The 19,256-nt window shown below is 41.1% G+C and overlaps 1 protein-coding gene across 7 annotated transcripts in view; it reads right to left on the bottom strand.

Annotated features, from left to right (window-relative positions):
* The window catches only part of LOC138763982 (endophilin-B1-like), a 92,996-nt gene that overhangs the window by 13,522 nt on the left and 60,218 nt on the right, over positions 1 to 19,256 (bottom strand). Inside the window, exons 6-11 of one of the 7 annotated variants that reach the window (XM_069939100.1) lie at positions 15,446 to 15,532; positions 8,834 to 8,923; positions 7,189 to 7,212; positions 1,910 to 1,999; positions 1,600 to 1,700; positions 957 to 1,188 (exon numbers count right to left, since the gene is read on the bottom strand). In XM_069939100.1, the coding sequence (XP_069795201.1) occupies positions 957 to 1,188; positions 1,600 to 1,700; positions 1,910 to 1,999; positions 7,189 to 7,212; positions 8,834 to 8,923; positions 15,446 to 15,532 (624 nt within the window). The remainder of the gene's footprint in view (positions 1 to 956; positions 1,189 to 1,599; positions 1,701 to 1,909; positions 2,000 to 7,188; positions 7,213 to 8,833; positions 8,924 to 15,445; positions 15,533 to 19,256) is intronic. The other 6 variants (XM_069939102.1, XM_069939103.1, XM_069939105.1 and 3 more) reach the window with 6 other exon arrangements.

Below are 19,256 nucleotides of genomic sequence, written 5' to 3'. Positions count from 1 at the left end.
GGGAGAGAGACAGAGAGCGCGCTTGTGGAAAAACCCAATTTTGAAGACGGGTTGTGAGTTCTTAGTTCAGCCTGGTCAAAGCCCTTGTGATTCATACAAGAGGAGATGGCTGGATGTATAATGTTTCACTTGAAATAGGGGAAACAGAAAAGGAACTCTGTGGTGACCTGAAAGAACGAGGTTATCATCTGGAAAACCCTGATGGGGAAGTTTCTTCGGCAAGACACTGAAGTGGTTGATCGGAAGGAATCACTGTGTCCAACGAGCAACAAATCTCTCTCTGAAAACCGACAAGCACCTTCCTGAGGCGTAACCATTTACCTTTCAAGCTCCAAAGCCTGGTGAAATTCATAAATGTTAAGTTCCGTGCACAGTATAAGAATTGCCTGCAACCAATGAACTTGGAGAAGTGAGAATCGACTGTGAATCAAAGAACTTTTCTGAACTTATATACACATTACATCATTACATACACATGCGCTTAGAATTAGAAGGGGGTTATGTTAATTGTAATAAGTTAAAGTTTGATCCTGTTTTCATGTTTAAAGATAATTAAAAGTAACTTATGTTTCAGTAACCATTTGTCTTGGTGACTTTCTATTGCTGCTGGGTTTTGGGGGTCCTCTGAGCCCATAACATCAGTCCCAAGATAGAGAAATGGATGCATGATCTCGAACCAAGCGTGACCCATTGAAGTTGCCTGAAGGGTTGGCTGACTTGGACAACTCACGGCTGTGCAGCATGGACCAGGGAGGCTCAGGAAGGTCCAAGCTTGCTTTAGCAACCTCACATTAGAAAGACAAGAGCAGAAGATAATTGTACTCCATCTTTGGACAGATCTACAAGGGCAATCAGGACAGAGCAAGGACAACAATACAATTAAAAGGAATCAATGTTAATCGATGACATGTTTGATTTTAAGGATTTCCCTCAAACATTGATACAATGTTACTTACCTCATCAGCTAGAAGCGACAACTCACTGCTGTCCGCAGCATCGTAATCGTAGAGAACTCGAGCTTTCCTGGTGCAACTCGTTGACAGTTTATAGTCAGTGATACCAGCAGTGGCTATTGGATTGTTTGATGTGGATAATACAACCGAAGATGCAGAAAATGGAGGCACAGTGTTGGATAAAATTGGCACTGAGGCAGTCTGATTGTTGTTTGAAGTAAACGTGGTTGGAAAACTAGGAAATAAAATGGTAAACATGAATGCAGTTAGACAAATTGAAACAATGTACTTCATTGTCCTCTTTAAATAATTTTCAACAAGATGTTACAAGTCCAAACAGGTAGGGCAGAGTCACATCAGTTGCAATGTATTAACAGTTTATGGCATTTGCAGTTTTGAGTCTGCTTGGATTTACAACATAACACATAATCAATAGTTTGTCCATGGTGCAAACTGCAATCCAAAAGAATAACTCAGGCATGAGAAAAGCTAGCCAAATTCTCAGTAAACAGTTAAGCCTCTCCATGGAACAGATCAAACTACACTACATCAAAACAAATTATGAAAAAAAAACATGAGGATGTTAATTTATCTTTGCTGACCCTATAGGATGAGAAAAGATGTTTCCAATCCAAAACTGAGTTACCTTCCAAGTTCCTTTTGTAAATCAACCATATACTGATAGCACTGTGCATAGTAGGTCACCTGGGCATCAACATAGTCATTCAAGCAACGAAGGTGATGTGCCTGTGGGGTAAGAGGAGCAAAGAATACAACAGAAGAGAAACTTCATTTTGGAATCAATCACAAAGAGGTAAAGTGTGTTTGAGGCTTATGGAAATGGAACAGTACATACAAATATGAGTTGTGTTTTCACTGGACCTTGCAAACAGAGCCACTGGATGAGAGCCAAGGCACAAGAGACAATGCAGTGACAAGGGGAAAGGAAAACTTACATGTGTACTGCTGATTCCTTCAAGCAAAAGTCTTGTGATCTCTGCCTGGCGGTCAAACTCACTTTGCGTAACTCGCACTTCCTGCTCTGCCTGTGTGCAAGGAGTGTTTATGAAAATCAGTCAAGAGCCAAATTAAAATATCCAATTGCTGATAAACATTTTAATCATAATGCAAATAAATCTGATCACAGCACCCTAGTAAATATTTAAATAAAGATGGTCACAATAACCAAATATTCTCAGTGGTAATCCTTGCTTGCTTCATTCGTGAAGGATGCAGTTTCACGTAGTGGTTGAATTCTAAATGTTATTTGCACCATCAGACAGGTGGGCAACAAATCAACATCTTACCTATAATAAATTAATGCATCCAAAAAAAATCAGAGAATAAATAGCAGTGACTGGCCCTTCAAAAATCTTTCAATAAATCCAACAGTTGACAACAATTCACTTAAAAGTCTTTGACCGAAAACATTTTGCCTGTTCAAAATGCTCTTGAATATTTTTAGACATGTAATTTATCTTAATTATACAGGCAATTATTAAATGATAAATTTCAAAATATGGCACTATTTGTTGAAAGATTTTTCAACCCATTAGTCAACACATTTTGAATTTTTTGGCTCCAATTTAGTAATTTTGAATAATTGTATATTTGTTTGAAGAGAACCATAGCATAGATTTCCTTTCGAAAACTGTCCTTTGAAAGATAGGAGGATGAAATGCTACCAATTCATTTGGGGATTTCCAGAATACTAAAGTTAAAAAGCCTTTAATGGTGTTGTCGTCTCAACAGATTTTTCACCAACACATTTGATAGCACATCTTTAAGAGAAAATTTGTCAAAAAGAAATTCATACATAAAACAACAGCATAGCGCAGGCCCTTCAGACCATTATGTGTGCTGACCGAAATAAACCTGCTCAACAAACTAAACCTTCCCTACCTCACACCCATAACCTTTTTCATTTTCCTTGCATCCAGGTACCTGTCTAAAAGTCTTAAATATCTCGATTGCACAAGCTTCCACCACCACCCCTGACAATACATTCTAGTCACCCACCACTCTCTGAAAAAAATTTAGCTCTGACATCTCCCCTAAATTTCCCCTCCTCACCTTGTATAGTTATCCTCTGGTATTTGCAAGCCATGCCCTGGTGAAAAAAATGCAGGCTGTCCACCTATCTATGACCCTCAATCTTGTTGACCTCTCATCTTTCCTCGCTCCAAACAGAAAAGCCTCGGTTGTTAACCTTGCCTCATACAACATGTTTCCCAATCCAGGCAACATTCTGATAAATCTCTGCATTCTCTCTATAGCTTCCACATCCTTCCTGTAATGAGGTGACCAGAATGGAACACAATATTCCAAGTATGGTCTAACCAGAGTTTTATTGAATTGCAACATTACCTCATGACTTTTGAATTTAACCCCCTGACAAATGAAGGTCAGCATACCGTAAGCCTTCTTAACTACTCTCTCAACCTGTATGGCAACCTTGAGAAATCAAAGGATTTGGATCCCAAAGTCCCTCTGTTCTTCCACACTGTCAAGAATCCTGCCCTTAACCATGCACTCTACCTTCGTTTGACCCTCCAAAACTTCATACTTATCCAGATTAAACTCCATCTGCCACTTTTAAGCCCAACTCTGCATCTGTCTATCACCTGTTGTAACCTACGACAATTTTCTACACTATCCATAATAAATCCAACCTCTGTGTCATCTGCACACTTACTGACCCATCCCTTTACTTCTTAGTCCAGGTCATCTACAAAAATCACAAAGAGTAGGTAGGGGTCCCAGAACAGATCCATGAAGAACTCTGACCTACAAACAGTATATATTCCATCTACAAATCCATAAAGTTAAGTTTCAACGGATCCTGTGGAACATAGAAACATAGGAAGTAGGAACAGGAGTAGGCCAAAAATGGCCCATCGAGCCTGCTCCGCCATTCAATACGATCGTGGCTGATCTAATTTATGACCTAACTCCACCTACCTGCCTTCTCCCCATATCCCCTAATTCCTCTATCGTGTACAAGTTTCTGAATAAGCCTATCATGGGGAACCTTGTCAAATGCCTTACTAAGATCCATCGACACATATACCACTCTACTTTCTTCAATTGCTTTTGTTACTTACTCAAAAAAAATTATCAATTAAGCTCATGAGGCATGACCTACCCCTCACAAAGCCATGCGGACTATCCCGGAGAAGACTGTGCTTAAGAATCCTCTCCAATAGATTACCCGCCACTGATGCAAGACTCAATTGTCTATAATTACCATGATCTTCCCAATTTTTTTTTTTAAAAGAAGGGGACCACATTTGCCATTCTGCAATCCTCCAGCACCTCCCCTGCATTCAGGGAAAATGCAAAGATCATATCCATTATCTTGCTTCCTGTAGCAACCTGGGGACTTATCAACTCTAATGTTTTTTCAAAGATCCAACCTTTTGTCTTTCTTAACCTCAATATGCTCCAGCATACATGCTTGTTCTATACTGACCTCACATTGAGCAAGGTCCATCTTTATGGTGAGCACTGAAGCAAAGTATTCATTTTAGACCTCCCCTGTCTCCAGGCACACATTGCCTCCTTTATCCTAAAGTGGCTTGACCTTCATTCTCACCATCTTTCTGTTATTCGCATCTGCATAGAACGCCTTAAAGGTTTCCTTAATCTTACTTGCCCCCTTCTAGCTTTCCAGAGTCCTTTCTTGCATTCCCTCCTGACTACCAAACCATTCTCAAAAGCCCTTCCTGTCTTTTGCCACCTAAACTTTACATATGCCTCATTCTTCCTCTTAACTAGTTGCTTCACCTCCTTTTATCAACACAGTTACCTTTTCCCACCATTATTTCCCCGTCTTAGTGGGACAAACCTATTCAGAATCTCACGCAAGTGGCCCCAAAACATAAATGAACCATATAACATTGCAGATTACAGCACAGAAACAGGCTCCTTTGGTCCTTCTAGTCTGTGCCAAACTTCTTTTTGCCTAGTCCCCCTGATCTGCACCCAGTCCATAGCCCTCCATACCTCTTCCATCCATGTACCTATCCAAATTCCTCTTAAATGTAAAAATTGAGCCACATTTACCACCAGCTAGAAGCTCATTCCACACCACACACCACTGTGTGAAGAAGTTACCCCTCAACTTTTCCCTTTTAACCCATTTCCTCTGGTTTGTATTTCACCCAACCTCAATGGAAAAATCCCACCTACATTTACTCTGTCTCTCCCCTTCATAATTTTAAATACCTCTATCAAATCTCCACTCCTTCTTGTACGCTCCAGGCAATAAAATCCTGTTTAATCTTTCCCTGTAACTCAGTTTGTGGACTGGGCAACATCCCAGTAAATCTTTTCTGCCCTATCAATCATATTGATATCTTTCCTGTAGTTAGGTGACCAAAACTGAACACAATACTCCAATGTCTTATTCAACTTTACCATAACATCTCAACTCCTGTACTCAATACTTTGATTTATGAAGGCCAATATGCCAATAGCTCCCTTTACAACCCTATCCACCTATGATGCTACTTTCAGGGAATTATGTATCTGTATCCCCAGATTCCTTTGTTCTACTGCACTCCTCAGTACCCTACCATTTACCGTGTACATCCTTTCTTAATTTGTCCTTCCAAAATGCAACACCTCATGCTTGTCTGCATTAAATTTCATCTATCATTTTTCAGTCCACTTTTCCAGCAGGTCCCGATCCCTCTGCAAGCTTTGAAAACCTTTGGTGTCCACAACTCCTCCAATCCTAATGTCATCTACAAACTTGGTGATCCAACTGACCACATTATCATCCAGATCATTGATGTAGATGATGAACAACCGTGGTCCCAGCATCGATCCTTGAGGCACACCACTAGTCATTGGCCTCCAGTCTGAGAAGCAATCATCCATCATTACTCTCTGGCTTCTTCCATCCAGCTATCATCAAATCCAGTTCACTTCTTCACCATGAATACCTAGCGTCCGAACCTTCCTGACTAACCACCCATGAAGGACCTTGTCAAAGACTTTAGTATGTAGACCACATCCACCTTTCCTTCACCAACTTTCCTCATCACCTCTTCGAAAAACTCTGATTGGTTAAACATGACCTACCTACCACACACATACTTCACACTACTTTTATGCTTCCCCTCTCCTCCCCCCCACTCCTGAGAACATCTGTTCCAAAATTAGTCTCCCAGTTTCTGCTTTATCCCATTGTAATTAGCCCCTCCCCAATTAAACATTTTACCATTTTGTTTCCTTTTCTCCTTGGCCAGGGAGTTGTGGACACTATCAGTAAAATGCTCCCCCACTAAGGTCCGTCACCTGTCCAGGCTCATTACTTGGCACTAGATCCAATATGTCCTCTCCAAGTCGGCTGGTCCACATACTGTCTGGAATCCTTCTTGGACATATCTGACAAATTCTGCCCTAATATATATATATATCTCCCTCTTGCAGTTATTTCTGCACCTTTCCAAAATCTGCCTACTTATATGCTTCTCAGTGTTCCAAAGAGAACTCCCAGTACAGAGATCACTCCTTTCCTGTTTCTGACTTCTACCCACACTGACTCAGTAACTCATCGCCCCGCCACATTTTCCCTTTCTGCAGCTTTACTGAACAAATTACTTTGTGATAATTTCATCACATGCATTTCAGTAAACTACAAATGGTTACACCTAGATTAGTGTTTGTCAAGCACTCTTTAAAAAAAAATCACAGCAAATGCATACCTAATCTACTTGAAAAACTTTAATTTACATTTTATCTGTTGGTTTTAAAAGGATACTTGGGAAATCAAGTAATTTAAAAAAATATTAAATTTTAATCGGCACACGATTGATTTGCCAATCTCAGTGTGGTTAAACCCAGTCAATTCCCAAACATCAGATCCTCACCTTCATTCCTAAATTCCGCTTTCATAATGCCTAATGTTTTAACTCTTCAGGAACATTGGCAGATGTGTCAAAGGAAAGGTTGAGAAGGTGCAGGCAGAACTTTGATGTGACAAAAAAAAAAGAACTGTGTGGCACAATGGCATCTGAAGCTCCTTCACTGCCAGAAATGTATTGTGCTGGGAAGAGGAAGCCATTTTACAACAATCTTTCATGAAAAGCTTTTATTAAATACATGATTCAAATTAATTTTTATTCATGACCCAACCCAATAAGGTAATTCAAGCATCTTGATACTAAATAATAATTGTTTCAACTTTATTATTGCAAACAGGTTTATTTTTTAAAAAAATACTTACTTTTGTCATCTCCTCTGCCCAAAGCTGTCAAGCATTTAAACAAACAACAAAGTCACCAATTTACAATATATTTGTGGAAATGCACAGAACACAAGTGACAAAATCTATTATTTATTGTTTAATAATGAAAATCATAAGAAGAATACATGCAGGATGAGAAACAGATGGAATCCTAACATGCTTGCTTTTAACTGAAGACTACCGTATATTTTGGCGTACAAATCAACCTTCAGATGTTGGGTCCCCATTTTCATGGTTTAATCATATATCGGGTACATTCGTCGACCCCCCCCCCCCCCCCCAAAAAATTCACGTTGACTGAGCTGTTGTTCATTGCTGGAAGGTAGTTATTATGGATCCTCCAGCAAAACAATGAAAGTCTGAAGCGATCTTTAAGTTAGAAGTAATAGAAATGGCCAAGATATCCAGTTTGGGGTTTTTTTACTATTTTGAGTTGTCTTATACAAAGAGTCTGTATCAAGTGTTTTTTTAATTGAATTTAAGGTCTCATTTTTGTATCTGGCTCCAATAGTTCAGTGGTTAGAGCACTGGTCCTGTAAACCAGGGGTCGTGAGTTCGTTCTTCACTGGGGCCTCATTTCTGTGAGGGGCGCTGGACAAAGTGGCAATTCTCTGACTTCCTTACGGTAGACAAAGTTAAAGAATTTCATGTATGTTAGATTCTAAATGTATTACGTTCCATTAATGGAACCTTTACCTTGTCTTCAACCCCTGATTTTTGATGCTTTCTAGAATTGACTTACACGCCAAAATGTACAGGGTACATGTGCTCAAGTTTTGATAACTTGGTTCACAAATATCAATACTTTAAATACATAATCTGGCTTCAAGATTTTAATTAACACCGTTTTAGGATTAGAAAAATTCTACAGCATTGCCTGAAACTGATAACCACATACCAATGTCCATTAGAACATTGTAACAGCTGTAAAAAAACATCAAAACCAGGAAAAGACTTGGATGCTGACAATACTGCAAACAGGTTCTTAAATAAGCCCATAGGGTCACGTAGCATCTGTGGAGGGAAAAGGGCCAAGTCGATATTTTGGGTTAAGACCCTGCATTAGGGCTGAGGGAGGACAGGAAAGATCGCACAAGCACCACAGAGTTCACAGATGTGCAGAGCAAACTTCTCTTTATGTAGTTTGTAGTTGTTGGAGGACGCCTGGAATAGGCTGCTGGGGTAGTGGTGGAAGGAAAGGTTAAGAAACTCCTAGATAGATACACAAGTACAGAGAGAACAGATGCTTGCAGAGATTTGGTTTACTTTGGGCATCATGTTCAGCAAAGATACCATGGGATGAAGGGCCTGCTACTGTACTTTACTGTTCTATGCTCAATGATACACCCACCACTGCATTTTCCCCCCATATACACATTCATCTATCCACCTAATTTTGTTCACCCTTTTTCATATCTCCCTTCCTCTCCCAACTGTTCCACTTATCTTTTTATTCCATCCCCATATTGCTCCACTATCACCAATCAGCCTCTGTCCCACCCCCTCCTCTACCTGTCCATCATCCCCACAACACTTGGTACCTCTTTGTCAAGCAACATACTTAATCTTTCCTGTACTCCCTTAGTCCTGAAGCAGGTTCTTGACCTGAAATATTCATTTACACCTTTTGCCTCCAGATGCTGCCTGATCCACTGACTTCTTCCAGCTTTGTTTTTGTTCTAGATTCCAGCATCTGCAGTTTCTTGTTTTCTGGCTTTAAAAAACAATCTTATAAATAAGAGAAGTGACCCAAACAATAGATTTCGTTCAGACTCACCTCTGGAAAAATTGGGAATGCAATGTTTTGCTCTGAAGCAGCAAACTTGCAGCTAATGCAAAACCACAAGGCTCCTCAGAGGGTAGTGAAAATGGATGGGCAGCAGAGGCAAGTAGAGAGGAAGCAAGGTTGGGTGAGTTCATGGTTGTGGAGGTGGAGAGCAGCAGGGATTACAGATGGGGAGTTACAAGAGAGAACACAAAACTCCCTTTGGAGAGCAAAGGAAATCTTTAGGGTACACATCCCTTAAGAGATGCCATAAAATGTGCATAAAGCTTTTAAAAAGCAAAATGTTCCAAAATCTGAATACCAACACTTCATAGCATTTATATTTCGAGAATATTTAAATTTACTGCAACAGCTCTTGAAATCAAAATGAATTGAAAATAGAGTGCCTGGCCAATAATCAAGAATTCAAATTAGCCATCTATCATTGGCAAGGAAAAAGGGTGAGACACAAATTTAAATATTGGCACAATCATGAAATGGTCTGCAAAATAAAGCTGGAGCAATGCTCAGGAGAATTTAGGAGAACATTTGTAAGAGCGGTAAGAATGTGGAATTTGCTTCCAAGTTGAAAATCAGAGACGGAATGGCACATAGGTAGGCAGGATGGTGAAGGTGTTTGGCATGCTTGCTTGGGAGTACAGGACTTGGAATGTCATGTTACAACTGCACAAAACGTTGTTGAGACCACATTTAGAATATTGTGGGCTGTTGAAGAAGCCCGTTTATAGGAAGGATGTCATAAAGTTGCAGAGGATGCAAAATAAATTCAAACAATATTACCAGGATTGAGTGGACTGGGAGCACAGGCTAATTGAAGAAACAGTTGAGGAACAATGGAAGATTTTAAAAAATATTTTGTAATGCTCAACAAAAATATATTGCGGTTAGGAAAAAGGGCAGCAAGGGAGGGAAAAATCAACCGTGGTTAACAAAGGAAATAAAGGAGAGTATAAAATTGAAGGCGCAGGTGTACAAAGCTGTAAAGAGCAGTGGGAAACTGGAAGATTGGGAAAATTTTAAGAGACAACAAGGGGTTACAGAACGGGTAATAAGAAATGGGAAAAAGGATTATGAAAGTAAATTGGCACAAAATATAAAAACAGAAAGCAAAACATTTTATAAATATATAAAATGGAAGAGGGTGGCCAGAGTTAACATAGGACCCTTGGAGGATGAGAAAGGAAAACTGGTAGCAATAATGAGGAAATGGCCGAGGCATTAAAAAAATATTTTGTGTCAGTCTTCACGGTGGAAGACACGTCCAGCATGCCCAAGTGTGGAGTTAAGGATGCGAATGTTGGGGAGGGCCTTGATAAAATAGTTGTTACAAAGGAAGTAGTGATGGAGAAACTAATGGGACTAAAGCCAGACAAATCACCTGGTCCTGATGATATGCATCCAAGGGTTCTGAAGGAAATGGCAGAAGTTATAGTTGATGCATTGGTGGTCATAGACCAGAATTCCTTGGATTCTGGGCAGGTCCCAGCAGACTGGAAGACAGCAAATGTCACGCCACTTTTTAAGAAGGGATGTAGGCAGAAGAATGGAAATTATCGGCCAATTAGCTTGACGTCTGTAGCTGGAAAAATGCTTGAAGCTGTCATTAAAGATGAAATAGTGAAACTTTTGAAATGAAAGGGTTCAATCTGGCAGACGCTGCATGGTTTTAGAAAGGGAAGATCTTGTTTGACAAACTTGTTAGGATTCTTTGAGGATATAATGGGTGCAGTGGATAGAGGGGAACAGGTTGATGTTGTATATTTGGATTTCCAGAAAGCGTTTGATAAGGTACCGCACAAGAGACTTCTCAGTAAGTTACAGGAAAGTGGAGTCCGGAGAAGTATATTGGACTGGATTGAAAATTGGTTGTCTGACAGGAGGCAGAGAGTCGGGATAAATGGGAGTTTTTCAGGTTGGCAGAGAGTGGTAAGTGGGGTGCCGCAGGGGTCGGTGTTAGGCCCACAACTGTTCATCATTTACATTAATGACTTGGAGGAGGGGACGAAATGTGGTGTAGCCAAGTTTGCGGATGACACCAAATTGAGTGGAAGAGCAAATTGTAATGAGGATGTAGAGAGTCTGCAGAGGGATAGAGTTAAGCTGGATGAGTGGGCAAAGGTCTGGCAGATGGAATACAATGTTAGTAAGTGTGAGGTTATCCACTTTGGCAAGAAAAATAAAAGAGCTGAATATTATTTAAAGGGTGAAAAAGTACAGCATGCTGTTGTGCAGAGGGACTTGGGGGTGCTTGTGCATGAATTGCAAAAAGTTAGGTTGCAGGTGCAGCAGGTTATTAAGAAGGCAAATGGAACGTTGGCCTTCATCGCAAGAGGAATTAAATTCAGGAGTAGGGAGGTAATGTTGCAACTGTATAAGGTACTGGTGAGACCGCACCTGGAGTACTGTGTCCAGTTCTGGTCTCCATGTATGAGGAAGGATATACTGACTTTGGAGACGGTCCAGAGAAGGTTTACTAGGTTGATCCCTGGGATGAAGGGGTTGACTTATGATGAAAGATTAAATTATCTAGGATTGTATTCGCTGGAGTTCTGAAGAATGAGAGGAGATCTTATAGAAACATATAGGATTATGAAGGGTATGGATAGAATAGATGTAGGAAGGTTTTTTGAGCTGGCCGGGGAAATTAAAACGAGAGGACACAGTCTCAAGATTCGGGGGAGTAGATTTAGGACAGAGATGTGGAAAAATAGTTTTTCCCAGAGAGTAGTGAATGTTTGGAATTCTCTAACCAGGGAAGTGATTGAGGCTGCCTCATTGAACATATTTAAAATTCGGTTAAGATAAATTTTTACATGATAGAGGAATTAGGGAATATGGGGAGAAGGCAGGTAGGTGGAGTTAGGTCGTAAATTAGATCAGCCATGATCGTATTGAATGGCGGAGCAGGCTCGGTGGGCCATTTTTGGCCTTCTCCTGTTCCTACTTCCTATGGTCCTATGATGGACCTGTGTTGCAAGAAGCTGGATAGACTGGAAACTTTTCCCTGGATTGGAGGAAGCTGATAGGTGATCTTTGAGAGACATTAAAAAAATCATAAGGGGGAATAGATAAGGTGAATAGTCCCAGTCTTTTTCTCCCAGAGTAGAGGAGCCCTGAATGAGCATACAAGTACAAGGCAAAAATGGAAAGATTTAAAAAGGGTACTGAGAGACAACTTCTTCCACACAGCACGCTGTGCACATTTGGAACAAGCTGCCAGAGGAACTGGTGGAGATGTGCACAAGTGCAATGAAGGGACTCGCATCAGACTGTTGACTGCCGGAGACTGGCTCAAACTGGCTGAAGGAGGAACCAGGATGCGAGAGGGTGCCGAGGGCGCTGAGGTGTTCCCGATCATTTCGGAGATTTGGATCTGGATCTCAGGTTGCCAATGGTTTGGACTGGACTTCAAGCAGGTCCAGAAGCGCTGGAGGTGAATCCACAGACACTCAGGAACTCGGTTGGGGGGGGGGGGGGGTGAGGAAACTCTCTTTTCTCTGACTTTAAGAGGTGTTTCAGACAATTTCTGCTGATGGCAAATCTAAAAGCAATTCATATAATAGGATATTGTTTTATTACATGACAATAAATTCAACCTTGAATATGGGCCAAACAGAGGCAAATGGGACTAGCTCAACTAGAAAGGACATGCGAGTAGGAGAGGACCATGGAAATCATGGTGAATGCGGTACAGAAGTAGGAGAGGTCCATGGCAAGTTGCGGCAAGTAAGGTACAGATAGTAGGTTAATAGTCAATTAGAAAATATGGTCGCATGAACAAGATGAGTCAAAGGGCCTATTTGCGTTCTCTACTTCTATTGTTGATGCAATATAAAGAAAGCTACACAGAAAATGGGCTCAAGTTTAGAAAAGATTATTAAAATAGGACCAGGGTTGACCAGCTGGACTAAATATTCAATTTGTGTGCTGCACATTCCACAAGACAGTGCCAGTTGTTTTGTACACACTGCACTGAGGTGCTGTACTCCAAGAACAACTGTCTGAAACCCACTAGCTGTAGTGTAATGTTTATGTTTGCAGATAATATTTTCCAATCACAGAGAAGCAAGAATGTATGTTGCAGGACAGAAAAAACTGGAAACACCCAGTTCAGGGAACATCTGAAAATTAATGTTTCAGTAGATGATCTTTCATTGACTTGAAAGTAGAATTCCTATACAGGAAGGGAAAGATGACTTGTAAAGTACATATGGCTCCCACCACACCTGAGGAAATATAATATGATAGACCAAGTAACAGAAATGTGCTAGATTAGTACTGGTGGGATAAGCATCAGAGAGGATATTCAGAACATATTTAATACTGAATAAGATTAGGGTGAATGGAAGTAGTTGGGAATCAAAGGTTCTGCAGGAACTACAGCAGCTTTGACTTAACTGCAGGTAAAGGATATGGGCAAGACAACCCTGAACTGGAACCAGATAAAACTTTGAATTCAGCATTGGTCACATTCAGTATAGAAGGGTTTGTAACAAAATTACGCAATTTCTGAAGTTAATCAGTAATGGCAATGGATTAAAAACACAGCAGCACACCTCCTCTTGCTGTCAAAAACCAATCATACCCAGGGAATAAAATGTAAACTAATAATTTAATATTAGTTAAATTCTGATATTTTGACACCACCATGATTTTGGTTGTGCCAGTCTAGTGGATTTTACATTCTGTTGGATATTATTCATATTATCCCAAATCATCTCTAAATTTTAAATTTAGACCTACAGCACAGTAACAGGCCCTTTTGGGCCATGAGGCTGTGCCACCCAATTACAACTAATTGACCTACAACCCCCAGTCCATTTTGAAGGATGGGAGGAAGCCAGAGCACCCAGAGGAAACCCATGCAGTCACAGGGAGAACACACAAATTCCTTAGCAGCATTGCTGCTAACCACTCGTTCTGATTAGTGCCATCCAAGTAAAACTCTGCCTGTTATCAGAAAATCCCTGCAGCATTTGAACATAATTTTTGTTGTTGTGTTTAATGAGATGCAGTGACGACGATAATTCTTTAATTCACTTTTTTTTTTAAAAAGAGCGACAACAGTATAAGCTTTCTGGTGGACACTGCAAAAGTTGGGAACAAGCCCTCAGTGACTCTAAAGGGTGCACTAGGAATAATACCCAGAGAGTTGGGATTAGTTGAGGGAGCATTCAAGATTTTTATTTCATTGTTATGTAATAAAACAGAATGTGTGATATTACACAAAATTTCCTTTAGTCTACTGTGAGGCAAACAAAGATTCACTGTTAGCATGGATTTGCATGAAGATCAGGCCTGTGGTACAAGTTGACGTTTCTGCTTCACGTGGAGTTTTTCCAGGGGGCCATGCTGAGAGGGTTGCAGGGAAGGCTGTGACAGAAAGCAAAAGTGGCTTTGGCAGTGGAGACTGATGTGATAGGAAGAGCCCGATGACAGGGAGAGAGGAGACCAGACCAGACCAGAGCCAGGACAGACACAGGACGATGACTGAAATGAATACATCGCTGGTTTCCCATCAGGAAGCTGCTGTTCTTTTTTAAAAAATTTACATCTTTAATTTGATTTGCCTTTTATGTTAAAAGTTTTATGCTGCCAATTTCATCATTAATCTTGGTTACTGTCGATCCAAAACGGTGAAGTTTTGCGAGCTGCCTGCATAGAGCATACAGAATTACACGTCACTACATCTCAGTAAACGTGCAGACAAACAATTCAGTTCAAATACTGCAGGGATTTCCTAATGACGGGCTCTAAGATTAGAGTTTTAGTGGAATTTTATAACAAATCAATTTGAAAATGACCAGTCTCTTGCTCCCTCCCCAAAATAAAATGGTAAGCAAACATCTGGAAAATGTAATATCAGCAGACAATTTATTCAGAGACCTCAAAGAAGAGGATCAGATAACCAAAAACCATTTGATCTCATTACAAATATTTTACAGTGGAAATGTGCAGTCGGATCAGTGGAAATAGTGATACATTATTTATTCGGTGAAAGAGAATTTAACATTGAGGGCCAAAGGGCCTGTACTGTAATGTGGAAAATAATATCCGTGTAAACGGTGTTGAAATAAGTAGAGCCCCATTTCAAAATAAAAGCCAATATCCCACTGAAACTCAATTTATCTTCGGTACGGTTGGCATAATGCCATTTCAGAGCTAGCGAGTGGGACCAGAGTTCAAATCCCGCGCCGTCTGTCAGGAGCTGGTGCATTTTCCCTGTGTCTAGATGGGTTTTCTCTGGGGGCTCTGGTTTCTTCCTACCATTTGAAACATACCAGGGGGTGTAGGTTAATTGGGTGTAAATTTGGCAGCACGGTCTCATGGGCTGAAATGGCCTATTACCATGCTGTACGCCTAAGTTCTAAACAAAAAAAAATCTTGACAACTCAGGAACACTCAGATGAGATAGCAAGTTTAAAGTCAAAACACACAACGCCAACAAACCTTTAGCCATGTTACATGCAGTAAGTTGAGCATGTAAGAGAAATTTACCATAAAGTTGTCTCCTTCAGCTTGAGAAGCGTTTAGTTGCTAGAACATTCAGGTAAAGTGGACAAGGACAAGAAATGCATGTTAGGTTATGTGAAAAGGTTGAAGAGCCATGCACTGTAAAAGCTATTGTATGCTCTAACTGGCCTCAGATTCCATTCTAAAAGCACAAATTTAAAAATTGCTTGGCATAATCACATGCTCTAATTGAGGCATCAATTTCTTCTTTACTCCCCTCTCCCACAAATGTTGAATTGGTTGGGACTGGCAAAAGGACCAGCAGTTGGCTTAACTGAACATGGTGAACATTGATCACATACTTCACTGGAGGGCACAAGAGCCTGGCCAATTCTTTCCATTGAACATACACCAGCAGAAGATGCTAATAATGTGGCATAGTGGTTTACTTCTTCTTAATCCCAAGATGAACTCCTTGAATTTGAAACCATATGATCAGCATTCTTAGATATGTGGCTAGATAATACTTTACCAGATTATTAGTTTTGATCAAGTCTAGATCCCAACCTGTTCAGTGCAGTTAAAATAGAGGACAATTGCAGTGAAATTAAGATGCAACACCCTCACCTATGTGTAGGACATTACTCTTTTCTGTAGTGTCAAAACACAAGGGGGAAAAGAAAATCAGATCTATTACTTGTGACTATTCTCTAAGCAGCAGTGCCATTTATTTTTAAGGAAGTTAGTTTTGATCCTCTTTATAACCCAATATGGGTTTGCAGATAATCAAATCATTAAGCATAAATAAAATGCATTATAGTTTGATCTGCTGATAACCATCTTTATAATGACTTTACTGTCATACACACAAATACACTCTATATGTGCACATACAATAAATTGTACAAGTATGGAACTAAATTATGTAAAATACATGGGTAATAAATATTCATGATCACAATTAGTGCAAGCAAAAAATGTGGTGTTTCAATCATCCATACAGGTCTTTTTGTCATCGGGTATGATTGCACATAGCAAACGACCTTCCAAAATTTGCCTGTCTTGAATAGAAACAGGAAGGAAGCAGATGTCATAATGCTACTTAGAGGTTGAGAAAGAGAAATATATTTCATACATTTGTGTCAGCATCTAATCAGAGAAGAATGTAGTATCAGGGTGCTTAGAAAAATCTCATGATTATGCACCATTAAGGCTTCACAAAGTGTTTGACTAGTGGTTGAGTGCATTGGTAGGAATAGAATTTTAAAAATACATTTACAAGGGTCTGGTGAATGCTGGGAGACAAAAGGATTTTGATGTGCTCATTGAGATTTTTTTGACTTTTGACGGTAATAGGCTGCTTCGGCCCACAATCCCATGCCATTCACTTATACCCAATTGACCTACATCCCTGGTACATTATTGAATGGGAGGAAACTGGTGTGCCCGGAGGAAACCACCTAGACATGGGAAGAAAGTACAAACTCCTTACAGAGAGTGCGGGATTCGAACCATGGCCCCGGTTGCTGTAACAGGCGTTGCATAACCGCTACACTAACCGTGCCACCCTGAATGAAGATCCAGAAAGTAAATTCATAGGTAGTTCAAACAATTAGCAAGGTAATTGTTTTGATGCCATGGCCGGCGGGGTGGGAGGTAGTTTAGAATAAAAGTAAGGATTGTCCAAGGGTTTGGTGAGAAAAAATTGGGAGTACTGTGTGCAGCTTTGTTCTTTATTAGGTGTCTTGGGAGTCACAGATTCACTAAGAGAGGGGTTTACCTACAAGGACAGATCCAGTGATACTGGCTAATACAAACTGCTATTAGGAAGAAATAAGCAAGAATGTTTTTTCTAGCTTGAAAGACTATTGAAGATACCAAGCATTTAGAAGAGTGGCATGACTAACATTTCTCTATCCAGAGAGCAGCAAATTGTTGTGAATGTTTGGTAATCAAGTGTCATTCAAGATGGACATCAACAGAATTTGAACTACAAGGGAATATGCAAATAAGACAATTAACCTAGAAAGTGGATTTGAGTCAGACTGAATAGTAGATTGGGCATGAGGAAATGCCTCTACTTTTTTCTTTAAGTTCTTAAAGCATCAGACCCCCATCAAAAACAAAACAGGGTCTGCAATCTGATGAGAAACAGCAACAAAATTACAAGTTTCTGGATAAGCAGCGGTCACATAAGGCTCAAAACTTAATGCTAATGAGTTTATTGTCATATACATTGTACAATGTTTTTTCTTCTTTGGCTTGGCTTCACGGACGAAGATTTATGAAGGGGTATGTCCATGTCAGCTGCAGGCTCGTTTGTGGCTGACAAGTCCAACGCGGGACAGGCAGACACGGTTGCAGCGGTTGCAGGGGAAAATTGGTGGGTTGGGGTTGGGTGTTGGGTTTTTCCTCCTTTGTCTTTTGTCAGTGAGGTGGGCTCTGCGGTCTTCTTCAAAGGAGGTTGCAGCCCTCCGAACTGTGAGGCGCCAAGATGCACGGTTTGAGGCGATATCAGCCCACTGGCGATGGTCAATGTGGCAGGCACCAAGAGCTTTCTTTAGGCAGTCCTTGTACCTCTTCTTTGGTGCACCTCTGTCTCGGTGGCCAGTGGAGAGCTCGCCATATAACACGATCTTGGGAAGGCGATGGTCCTCCATTCTGGAGACGTGACCTACCCAGCGCAGTTTGATCTTCAGCAGCGTGGATTCGATGCTGTCGGCCTCTGCCATCTCGAGTACTTCGATGTTGGAGATGAAGTCGCTCCAATGAATGTTGAGGATGGAGCGGAGACAACGCTGGTGGAAGTGTTCTAGGAGCCGTAGGTGATGCCGGTAAAGGACCCATGATTCGGAGCCGAACAGGAGTGTGGGTATGACAACGGCTCTGTATACGCTAATCTTTGTGAGGTTTTTCAGTTGGTTGTTTTTCCAGACTCTTTTGTGTAGTCTTCCAAAGGCGCTATTTGCCTTGGCGAGTCTGTTGTCTATCTCGTTGTCGATCCTTGCATCCAATGAAATGGTGCAGCCAAGATAGGTAAACTGGTTCTGGTTGACCATTTTGAGTTTTGTGTGCCCGATGGAGATGTGGGGGGGCTGGTAGACATGGTGGGGAGCTGGCTGATGGAGGACCTCAGTTTTCTTCAGGCTGACTTCCAGGCCAAACATTTTGGCAGTTTCCGCAAAACAGGACGTCAAGCGCTGAAGAGCTGGCTCTGAATGGGCAACTAAAGCGGCATCGTCTGCACCCTTTTTCAGCGGAGGGACAGCCTGAAGACTACTTGGATGCATCCCCGATCCAAACACTGGCACCTCCTGGACTACGTCCTGGTGCGAGAAAGAGACAAATGAGATGTGTTCCACACCAGGATCATGCCCAGCGCGGAATGCCACACTGACCACCGGCTGGTTCGCTGCAAGCTCAACCTTCACTTCAAGCCAAAGTCCAGGAACAGTAAAGCCCCCAGAAAGAGGTTCAATGTTGAAAACTTGCAGTCAGACGAAGTGAAAGGAAACTTCCAGGCAAACCTCAAAGCATAGCTCGAGGATGCAATCCGCCTCACGGACTCGTCCCCTGAAAACCTCTGGGATCAACTGAAGACTGCCATACTGCAATCCACTGAAGAGGTACGGGGCTTCTCCTCCAGGAAAAACAAGGACTGGTTCGATGAAAACAACCAGGAAATCCAGGAGCTGCTGGCAAAGAAGCGAGCTGCCCACCAGGCTCACCTTGCAAAGCTGTCCTGGCCAGAGAAGAAACGAGCCTTCTGTCGCGCATGCAGCCATCTTCAGTGCAAATTGTACAATGT

This window comes from Narcine bancroftii, chromosome 5 (assembly GCF_036971445.1).
Source record: "Narcine bancroftii isolate sNarBan1 chromosome 5, sNarBan1.hap1, whole genome shotgun sequence".
NCBI lineage: Eukaryota > Metazoa > Chordata > Chondrichthyes > Torpediniformes > Narcinidae > Narcine > Narcine bancroftii.
Note: the sequence above shows the minus strand (reverse complement) of the source record. Positions and strands in the feature narration are given on the sequence as shown.